This window comes from Oncorhynchus tshawytscha, linkage group LG17, assembly GCF_018296145.1.
Source record: "Oncorhynchus tshawytscha isolate Ot180627B linkage group LG17, Otsh_v2.0, whole genome shotgun sequence".
NCBI classification, from domain to species: domain Eukaryota; kingdom Metazoa; phylum Chordata; class Actinopteri; order Salmoniformes; family Salmonidae; genus Oncorhynchus; species Oncorhynchus tshawytscha.
The window spans coordinates 4,837,043-4,848,877 of NC_056445.1; the positions used below are offsets into that span (position 1 = coordinate 4,837,043).

The 11,835-nt window shown below is 40.1% G+C and overlaps 1 protein-coding gene across 6 annotated transcripts in view; it reads right to left on the minus strand.

Moving 5' to 3' along the window:
• The window catches only part of LOC112216736 (stromal interaction molecule 1), a 98,843-nt gene extending 87,443 nt beyond the window's left edge, over window positions 1-11,400 (minus strand). For 4 of the 6 annotated variants that reach the window (XR_006079197.1, XM_024376775.2, XM_024376772.2 and 1 more), the window contains exons 1-2: window positions 9,733-9,791; window positions 6,060-6,184 (exon numbers count right to left, since the gene is read on the minus strand). Coding sequence is in view for 5 of the 6 variants with exons in the window: in XM_024376775.2 (XP_024232543.1) it covers window positions 6,060-6,184; window positions 9,733-9,776 (169 nt within the window). In the remaining variant the exon portion in view is untranslated. Of the gene's footprint in view, window positions 1-6,059; window positions 6,185-9,732; window positions 9,792-9,850; window positions 9,988-11,003 lie in introns of those variants that run through there. The other 2 variants (XM_024376773.2, XM_024376774.2) reach the window with 2 other exon arrangements.
• Between the last annotated feature and the right edge of the window lie 435 nt (window positions 11,401-11,835).

An 11,835-nucleotide genomic window follows, 5' to 3' on the forward strand; every position in this document is an offset into this window, starting at 1 on the left:
TATACCCAGTGGCGGATTTAACTATATACCGTTATGGAATGGATGGAAGTGCGCGATCGGTTTTCTATTGCACGTCTCGTCAATGATATCATGTCACCGTGTGGGACTGTGGGTCAATTAACCTTGTCGGAGTGGGCGCCCTGATTCTAGTTTGTCAGCTGGGGAGGCGAGGGGGGCGGGGGTAGGTTGACCTCAGGTCTCCCCACTGAAAGCCCGAGGTAGGGGGAACGGGGGAATATATCAAATAGCGCACCTCTAATTACTAACGCAATTAGTCAAATCAGTCACACTACGAAATGCTACCAAATAAACCACAATTCATTCACATCCTGTGAATGTATAGTTTCACAGACATATTCTTGCATTTCTTTCTGGGTTGTGTGAAATCGTTAAGAATAACATAAAACCAAGGTGAATTGGTTTAGTCTTGACTCTTGGTTGACGGTGTTGGGGAATGGATAATGTATTGATGCTCGAGTGCCAAATCAACACAAATTTGAGTATATTTGTCTTTGTTACTTCTTTTTGACATTCATGAGTCTTATTTTTGTACATATTTTTATATTTATATAGTTTTAAATGTTATGATTATTTATTTGTGTTGTTCCAAATCTCTGAATAAAAATTACAGTTAGTGCAGAATGGTGTTTTTTGGGGGGGGCGGGAGGGTAGTTTTAAACAGTTTTAAACAAATTAAGCTAGAACCACCACTGCCTATACCCATCATGAGATTGCTACAACATAGGTGCACAGGTTGAGAGAAAAAAAATGTCAAATTGACAGACAGTGACACATTCAATGCACACTCTTGCCTGTATCTAGCTGAATTAGGGTGTAATTATTAGTCCAACAGTTGCAAACTAGAGTTTCTATTGGACAAATGTAGATATGTTAATCACCGTTTCATTCAGATTGCTTCCATTTTTTCAACAGAATTGGCAGAATGAATACACCCCTGATCACTCGTAAACACAGTTCAATTTCATAACAGCCAAGTTGTATTCCTTCTCTCATCTATGCGCTCTCCTCCTCTCACCTTGTCCCTTCGCTTGTGGACTTCAATGCACAACACATCAGGTCTGTGACCAGGTGAAAAAACCTTTCCAAGCCAAACCTTATCATAACCACTACACACAGCCTACATTGTTGTCACCATATTAGCTAGAGTGACGTCATAGTCAGCTAGCTAATAAAACTAACACGTTAGTAAACCCACTACAATCATGCAGTAATGTTACAGTGTACAGTCAGTAAGCAGTTTAGCACTTAAACTGGTGGGCTCCGGTGGCAATACACTTGTAAAACCAAAAGCTTCCCTTGACTTGGAAAAGTTCCAGTGTTGTGTTGGAAAGTCATAGCCAGGTAGCTAACATAGCATCCCTCTGTTTGAGCAGGTTGTTTGAGTAGGCTAAATTAGCTAGCTGCATTTGCTAGCTAAGTAAGTCAAACTGAAAAAAAACGAAATCTCTCTCTTTCTTGTCCTTCATTTTGGAAGAAATTTGTTTTAAAACTGTTCTACTATTGTCTTTCTCTCTCTTTGAGTCAACTACTCACCACATTTTATGCACTGCAGTGCTAGCTAGCTGCAGCTTATGCTTTCAGTACTAGATTCATTCTCGGATCCTTTGATTGGGTGGACAACATATCAATTCATGCTGCAAGAGCTCTGATAGTAATTACTTCCGGAGGACATCCTCCAACCTATGTAAGTCTATGGATGAGGTGAGAGCCATGAGTCTCCTAGGTTTTGTATTGAAGTCAATGTACCCAGAGGAGGACTGAAGCTAGCTGTCCTCCGGGTATACCATTGTGATACCCTACAAAGTGCTGTTGAGGCTACTGTAGGCCTTCATTGCAAAATAATGTGTTTTAATAAATTATTTGGTGACATGATTATATTTAGTATAGTTTTATCTAAAAAGTATATTCACTGAGGAGCCTCCACTGCTCTGCTACTCTCTGTTCTTAATGCTCTTGAATCCAGCAACCAATTTTCTTTCTGAGAGGGCCATTGTGTGTGTGTGTGTGTGTGTGTGTGTGTGTGTGTGTGTGTGTGTGTGTGTGTGTGTGTGTGTGTGTGTGTGGTCAGCTTATACCATATGTTTATTTTGGCTATGGATACATACCACTGCAGCACTGACTGCATCGCCGACTATTATTGATTTATGCATGATTCATTAACTGCAATCTCATCAACATACACACGCACACACAGAGAATGTATGAGAATTTTCTTCAGTTACTGTCACTACCATGCATATTCTCCCCCAAGCAGACATCGTGAAGGCTCAAGAAACTACACTGGACTTAGTGCAAACTGGAGACAGGTTTGGGCGGTAATACAGATTGTCATACCGACCTTGTGCCATACCGGGATATTTGCTGTTTTCAAATCCCACTGATAGCATTGCTAACCTTTTGGATTACAGGGTAACAAGTACATGTAAAATCCAATAGAGAATGCTAACTAAATGCTAACGAGTGCATTGGGAACATTTTGTACAGTTTCTGACCTAAACTATACAAGTATAAAAGTACCTAAAAAAAATGCTACTCACAGTTTGCTGAACGCACAAAACAAATTTTAGCTAGGAAGGGATTCTCTGCTGTTACAGCTAACGAGCTACTAAATTAGAAAACTAAATGCAGAAATGCCTCTAGCACATTTTATAGATTTAACTTTATAGTTATAAGATATCTAGCTGGTAAACATTTAGTTGTTAATTCCATACTGTAATTAAATCACCTGGCTCATGCTGCACAACAATGAGTGAATCACAAGTCTCCGGTCTCTCCTCCCCACCTATAGGCAGAAACTCAAACAGGAAGCACCCGTGGTAAGGACTGTTCAATGTTGGTCTGAACCATCAGAATCTATGCTTCAAGACCGTTTTTGATCATGCGGAGAATAGTATTGAAGTTCAGTGCTTTCGGAAAATATTCAGACCCCTTCTGTTTTTCTACATTTTGTAACTTTACAGCCTTATTCTAAAATAGATGAAATAAAACATTTTCCCATCAATCTACATACAATATCCCATAATAGCAAAGCAAAAACAGGTTTTTAGAATTTTTTGCAAATGTATTAAATCTAAAAAACAGAAATTACCTTATTTACATAAGTATTCAGACCCTTTGCTATGAGACTCAAAATTGAACTCCGTTGCATTCGGTTTCCATTGATCATCCTTGAGATGTTTCTACAACTTGATTGAAGTCCACCTGTGATAAATTCAATTGATTGGACGTGATTTTGAAAAGGCTACATAAGGTCTACATAAGGTCCCACAGTTGACAGTGCATGTCAGGGCAAAAACCAAGCCAAGAGGCCTATTTGGAATGCTAAGCCAGACAAAATTAAACATGCCTATTTATATAATGAAAACGAGTTTGGGGTGGCTAAAATTATTAAATATCAAAGCTTTAAACCTTCACTCATATATAAGTTATACTTAAATGGTTATCCAGTAGATCATTTTTAAGAAAGGCTCATCCTTTGTTAAAATGTCCTTTTTGCCTTCATACAGATTACAACTTCTCATTTCGGACTAATTGAAAATTAAATTTAGTTTAAAGTATAGCCCTTTCTTAAACAAGCCATACAAAGCTGGTTAAAATTTCAGTTTTATCCTCCGGAAAAGATAGAACAAATAAACTCAGCAAAAAAAGAAACGTCCCCTCACTGTCAACTGTGTTTATTTTCAGTAAACTTAACACGTGTAAATATTTGTATGGACATAACAAGATTCAACAACTGAGACATAAACTGAACAAGTTCCACAGACATGTGACTAACAGAAATGGAATAATGTGTCCCTGAACAAAGGGGGGGGTCAAAATCAAAAGTAACAGTCAGTATCGGGTGTGGGCACCAGCTGCATTAAGTACTGCAGTGCATCTCCTCCTCATTGACTGCACCAGATATGCCAGTTCTTGCTGTGAGATGTTATCCCACTCTTCCACCAAGGCACCTGCAAGTTCCTGGACATTTCTGGGGGCAATGGCCCTAGACCTCACCCTCCGATCTAACAGGTCCCAGATGTGCTCAATAGATTTGCAGTCTACTCAAAACAGACCCCCTTTCAAAGTAAACAAGCACTCATTAAGATAATTTATGGCCAATTAGTGGGCACGGCCAACACACCTGAACACACTTAACAAGATAGAGGATAGAGAGAGTTTTGTTGATTCTGAGAACAGAATGTATATGTTTTTAAATTTTTTAATATTTTTCTAAGAATGTTTTCTGAACATTACTAACAGTATCTTGTGGCTTTGATGGAAAGTTCTTAACTTCTTTGGGATAGAGGGCGTTATTTTGACGTCCGGATGAAAAGCGTGCCCAAAGTAAACTGCTACTCAGGCCCAGAAGCTAGGATATGCATATAATTGGTAGATTTGGATAGAAAACACTCTAACGTTTCTAAAACTGTTAAAATCATGTCTGTGTGTATAATAGAACTGAAATGGCAGGCGAAACCCCGAGGACAAACCACCCCTCCCCCCAAAAATATAATCCTACCATTGATTTCAATGGCTGGCACTTTTATAATAGGGTGAAATCGTTCCCGATTGCAGTTCCTAGGGCTTCCACTAGATGTCAACAGTCTTTAGAAAGAGTTTAGGGCTGGTTTATGGAAAAAATTAGCCAGAAATTGTAGTTTTTCTAGGTGGCTCCCATTTTGCTGTAGTGTTTCCAAGCGCGTGAATGAGAACGCGTTCTTTGGTATTTTTCTCCGGTAAAGACAATAACGGTTCTCCGTCTTAAATTGTATCATTTATTTGCATACTTGTTTGGATAAGTTTATTGGTAACGTTTGGGATACATTTTGTATGCATTTTGAAGGAGGGAAACCGAGTGGATTATTGACTGAAGCTCGCCAGCTAAACTGAGTTTTTATGGATATAAAGAAGGACTTTATCAAACAAAAGGACCATTTGTAATGTATCTGGGACCTTTTGGAGTGCCAAAAGAAGAAGATCTTCAAAGGTAAGGCATATGTTATATCGCTATTTCTGACTTTCGTGTCGCAACTCCCTGGTTGAAAATGATTTGTTATGCATTTGTGTGCTGGGCGGTCTCCTCAGATAAATCGCATGGTTTGCTTTCGCCGTAAAGCCTTTTTGAAATCTGACACGGTGGTTGGATTAACAATAAGTTAAGCTTTATTTTGATGTATTGCACTTGTGATTTCATGAAAGTTTAATATTTATTGTAATTTCATTTGAATTTGGCGCTCTGCAATTTCCAGGAAGTTTTCGAAATGGGAAACGCTAGCGTCCCACTAATCCGCAAGAAGTTAACATCCTTTGAACTATTTGAGAACATGACAGTAAATGACAGTAAATAGAGCCATGAGGACACTTGTAGGAAACGTTATGCTGAAATTCCCACAGAAGAACGTTGTTTCTTAATGTTCTCTGAACTATGAGATTATTCCAATGTCAAACCAGTTCCTATAACATTACCAACATTGAAATTAAATGTAACCATTTTTGCACTTTGAGGAAACGTTCTGTTAAGTGCTAGCTGGGTTTTCAACTGTACATGTCATACATCAACTATGCTATCCCATCCACAACAGTCCAGAAACAGTTTGGTCATCCTGAATGCACCCAAACAGGTCAGTCTTTCACATATCTGAGGGGCCTATAGGCAGGAAGTAGGCAGGAAGTAAGCAGGGAATAGGCAGGGCTACATTCAAAGGATCTGGGAACATGAGGAGTCAACCTCATGTTCCCAGCAGTCTGCACTACAAGACAACCATTGAGCCACTTCCTATCTGTGTCCCAAATGGCACCCAATCTCTCCTGTAAAGTGAACCACTATTGACCAGGACCCATAGACCATGGGGCTCTGGTCAAAAGTAGTGCACTATGTAGGGAATGCGGTGCTCAGCATGGTCTGTGTGATGATGATGTCACTTGCTAGGCCACAATGGATGCAATAGGCTGCTCTATGTTGTGTGTTAGATTGCAGAGTGCTTTAAAGACCTGAATGCTGTCAAACGCTGCCATCCTAAATGGTATTTACAGAGAGTTTGGCCAGTCAGTCTTACCTGAGGCTCCATTGCCAACGTGCAGATGGATGGGAGAGGCCTGGTTGGTCCTGTCCGACTCGCTCTGACCCCAAAGGCACACACACACCACATACACCATCACCAGCCACACACACCCCATCCTCCTGAGAAAGAGAGAGAGAGAGAGAGATAAAGACAGACCCAGGACAGCAGCACAATTAGACACAACCAAATCATGAGAAAACAAAAAGATAATTACTTGACACATTGGAAAGAATCAACAAAAAAACTGTGCAAACTAGAATGTCATTTGGCCCTAAACAGAGAGTACACAGTGGCAGAATACCTCACCACTGTGACTGACCCAAACTTAAGGAAAGCTTTGACTATGTACAGACTCAGTGACCATAGCCTTGCTATTGAGAAAGGCCGCCGTCGGCAGACCTGGCTCTCAAGAGAAGACAGACTATGTGTACACTTCCCACAAAATGAAGTGGAACCTGAGTTGCACTTCCTAACCTCCTGCCAAATGTATGACCATATTAGAGACACATATTTCCCTCAGATTCCACAGACCCACAAAGAATTTGGAAACAAACCCAATTTTGATAAACTCCCATATCTATTGCGTGACACACCACAGTGTGCCATCAATGTTGCCACAAGAAAAGGGCAACCGGTGAAGAACAAACACCATTGTTAATACAACCCATATTTATGTTTATTTATTTTTCCTTTTGTCCATTAACTAGTTGCACATAATATGTCATTATTATTTTTGAACTTTTGTGAATGTAATGTTTACTGTGAATTGTTTTATTGTTTATTTCACTTGCTTTGGCAATGTAAATATATGTTTCCCATGCCAATAAAGCACCTTGAATTTGATTGAATTGAGAGAGAGAGAGAGAGAGAGAGAGAGAGAGAGAGAGAGAGAGAGAGAGAGAGAGAGAGAGAGAGAGAGAGAGAGAGAGAGAGAGAGAGAGAGAGAGAGAGAGAGAGAGAGAGAGAGAGAGAGAGAGAGAGAGAGAGAGAGAGAGAGAGAGAGAGAGAGAGAGAGAGAGAGAGATAATATTATCCATCTCTACATCCAGGGCTTTAAATTAATATTTTTAATTGGTAGCACTGGTGCTCCCAACTTTTAAAAGTTAGGAGCACCACATGAAATGTATGAGCACCAGCAAATAAGATTTTTAAATCGATTGTGATACAGCCTACTGTATATTGGGCCTATATGAATTATATCTACTTTTGAAGAGCATGTGTCCTAGAAACGAATCAAATAAAATGATATTTGTCACATGCTTCTCAAACAACAGGTGTAGACTAACAGTGAAATATATATGTATGGGCCCTTCCAACAATGAAAAATAGAGAAATAATTTAAAAATAATCACAAGGAATAAATACACAATGAGTAACGATAACTTGGGTATATGCACGGGGTAAGTACCGATTCCATGTGCAGGGATACGAGCTAATTGAGGCAGATACACTACCGGTCAAAAGTTTTAGAACACCTACTCATTCAATGATTTTTCTGGTGTCTGGAGTTTATGGGGAAGCAAGCAAGTCGCTTGCGCGATGTGTAGCCTATGATCGAAGCCAAAGACGGAATGGAGCTTGCCTGCCCACACTCAATGCAAAATATACACATACAAACGACAGCATACAAATGCACACAAACATTAACATCACACCTCCCCAAGTGCAAATACAAGTCACTGGGAATGTGAGTCCAAGTCACCAATGGTCGAGAAGGCGAGTCCAAGTCACCAATGGTCAAGAAGGCGAGTCCAAGTCCGAGTCACTAATGGTCGAGAAGGCGAGTCCAAGTCACCAGTGGTTGAGGAGGCGAGTCCAAGTCACCAGTGGTCGAGAAGGCGAGTCCAAGTCACCAATGGTCGAGAAGACGAGTCCAAGTCAACAATGGTCGAGAAGGCGAGTCCAAGTTCGAGTCACTAATGGTCAAGAAGGCGAGTCCAAGTCCGAGTCACCAATGGTCGAGAAGGCGAGTCCAAGTCACCAATGGTCGAGAAGGCGAGTCCAAGTCACCAATGGTCGAGAAGGCGAGTCCAAGTCACCAATGGTTGAGAAGGCGAGTCCAAGTCACCAATGGTCAAGAAGGCAAGTCCAAGTCCGAGTCACCAATGGTCAAGTCCAAGTCGAGTCACAAGTCATGAAATTATATTCCTATCAACAATTTAGCTTTTATAATAAACTAATGTATTTGCAGTGTTACATATTACATACCTGGATAAGAGGAACACCTATGTGAGAATGCTATTCATTGACTATAGCTCAGCGTTCAACACCATAGTGCCCTCCAAGCTCATCACTAAGCTAAGGTCCCTGGGACTGAACACCTCCCTCTGCAACTGAATCCTGGACTTCCTTACGGGCCGCCCCCAAGTGGTGATCATCAGGTAACAACACATCCGTCACACTGACCCTCAATACGGGGACCCCTCAGGGGTGCGTGCTTAGTCCCCTCCTGTTCACCCACAATTGTGTGGCCGCGCACGACTCCAATATCATCATTAAGTTTGCTGACAACACAATGGTTGTTGGCCTGATCACCGATGACGAGGGAGGAGGTCAGTGACCTGGTATTGCAATCTCTCCCTCAAAGTCAGCAAGGCAAAGGAGCTGATCGTGGAATACAGGAAACAGAGGGCCAAGCACGCCCCCATCCACATAGATGGAGCTGTAGTGGAGTGGTTTGAGATATTCAAGTTCCTAGGTGTCCACATCACCAAGAAATTATCATGGTCCACAAACACCAAAACAGTTTTGAAGAAGGTAGAATAACGTCTCTTCCCCCTCAGCAGGCTGAACATATTCGGCATGGGCCCTCAATCCTCAAAACGTTATATAGCTGCACCATTGAGAGCATATTGACTGGCTGCATCATTGCTTGGTATGGCAACTGCTAGGCATTCGTCCGCAAGGCGCCACAGAGGGTAGTGCGTATGGCCCCTGCCAACAAGGACCTCTATACCAGGCAGTGTCAGAGAAAGGCCCTAAACTGTCAAAGACTCCAGCCACCCAAGTCATAGACTGTTCTCTCAGCTACCACACGACAAGCGGTACCGATTCACCAAGTCTGGAACCAACAGGATCCTGAACAGGTTCTACCCCCAAGCCATAAGACTGCTAAATAGGTTACTACTTGAGAAAAGGTTTAGAAGTATTTGGTTTTAAACATACTTAAGTATCAAAAGTAAATGTAATTGCTAAAATATACTTAAGTATCAAAAGTAAAAGTGCAAATAATTTCACATTCTTTATATGAAGCAAACCAGATGGCACAATTTTCTTGTTTTTTAAAAAGTTTACGGGTAGCCAAGGGCACATTCCAACACTCAGACATAATTTACAAATGAAGCATGTGTTTCGTGAGTCCGCCAGATCAGAGGCAGTAGGGATGACCAGGGATGTTCTCCTGATAAGTGGACCATTTTCCTGTCCTGCTAAGCATTTGAAATGTAACTACTTTTGGGAGTCAGGGAAAATGTATGGAGCAAAGAGTACATTATTTTCTTTAGGAATGTAGTGGAGTAAAAGTTGTCAAAAATATAAATAGTAAAGTACAGATACCAAAAAAAACTACTTTTTAAGAATTTTTACTTAAGTACTTTACACCAGATGTCAGTTATAAATCCTAAAATCATTAGATTATTCTCGACTGTTTGAAATGCAGTGTACTGACCTTTTAATTCGTTTTCTGTTCCTAAACAAACCACACAGACACATCCATCAAGAAACAATGACAACACACATAGCCTATCAATGTTGTTATGCTGAAGAAAACAAAAATAACTGCTTACTTTAAAAGTGAAAGTAGGCCTTTAACTATGGATATTCGATAAGATAATAAATGCCCGCCTTGGCATTCTCAAGCGTGTTGGAAACAATATTAGATATTACAGAATTGTGGTCAAGTCCTTCAGTTACTCACTTTAAGTTCCGCTTTATTTTACAACCAACCCAGCTAGCACATAATGTTCTGAGAACCATATGTTTCTTAGTTGGGAATTTCAGTAAGACTACTTCAGTATGTTTCCTACAGGTTTCCTCGTGGTTTTAGTCATGTCATGTTCTCAGAATGTTCAGAGAACATTAAGAAACAGCATTCTTCTGTGGGAATTTCAGTACTTCAACATAGTTTTTTTGCAGGTTTCCTCATGTTTCTATTTAAAGTCATGTTCTCAGAACATTCAGAAAACGTTCCACGAAAACCTTAGTAACATTCAAAAATAATTGTACTAATGTTATTCAAAAACATGTACACTAAACACTTGCTTGTTTCCATTGAAATGGGTTCCGTTTGAATAGACAAAAATATACAGCTTTGTATGAGCAAAAATAAAATGACACAGTAGCCCCTTCCTTTTGGCGTAGTGGACAAATTGCATGGTTAAAGAACAGAAGATCATAGGTTCGAATCTCACTGAAGTGCCACCTATAAAAAATACATGTGTTTGAGTGACTAATACTTATTCATTTCCATGTGTCCTATCGGTGCTCTGAGTGCAACACAAATAAACTAGGCTAGCATTCAATGAAACTTTTAGGAAGTTATTAAAAAAACACTATAATTTCCATTCTATAGTAAACCATAGTAAAACGTTCTCAGAAACGCAATGCAACCTAAAAATGAATGATCTCAGACAGGCGAAACTTCCCCTTCCATTCACAGAACATTTAAAAGTAAAATTTTACCAGTCAGGAAACGTATGGCTTAGTTCCCAGAACTAATGGCGAAACCAAAACATACGTTCCAACAACTTCCAATGAACCAAATGTGCTAGCTGGGAAGTGACACAAACGTAGCCAGACAATAAGCATATCCCAGTAAATAAGCGATGCCAATGTAAACAAAGTAACAATCTTCGATGTATACCTAATAATAACTCGGTATTCAATGTCAAAGCGCAACTTTCCATCTCCATTTTACTACGTCGTCGTTAGGAAACTCACCTTTACAACTTGGGATATCCTATGAGGTATGCAGCTGCTGTCTTACGATCCCCAACACAGTAAAGTCCTCTGGAGTTTCTGTGTACTGTGACTAGATATTGTCCAGTCCTTTTGTGTAGTCCATTTGAAATCAGTTTTAATATAGGTCCACTCGGAGTGCGATGTCTGATGTCGCCCCTGTCTTCGCGCGGAGAGTAGGCACTGCACTGTATGGGGTAGACTAAACTATACCTAATCGAGATCAGTTTACTTCGAACAGCTCATTCCCCTCTCACCAGAATACAGTTTTATATCATCTCTAACCTCTGGATATGATCTGTGGATAATATACTGTCGTACACTGAGTGCGCTCCACACGGAGCGCGGAAGCCACCTTCAGGATTTACCAGAAAAGCGCACTTCATTCTGGGGTTCTTTTTTCTATCCAGAACTGTCACTAAACTCAAACGTCAAAACCCCTTCCTGCACTTAACCCCTCTAGTAGGCCTATAAACATAACTTGTATCTGTTAAATGTAGGGGCCTATGTCTATCCTATTTAACTATACTGAACACACACTTTATTTATGTTGTTTTCTTTGTGGCTAGCAATGTGCATTAACTGCTATAATTGCATAAAGATGGTATTTAATATAATTCGTTCATATATATATATATATATATATATATATATGTGAGCAATTACCTACAAAATATAATCTTTATGATAACTTTTATTAGGATGTACAAAACAATTGTAGGCCTAGGCTAATCTAACTATGGTTCTCAGTCAGAGTCGCATCCTCAGCTCAGCGGCTATTCGCCAACAAATAAACTTCCTCAAACTTCACCAA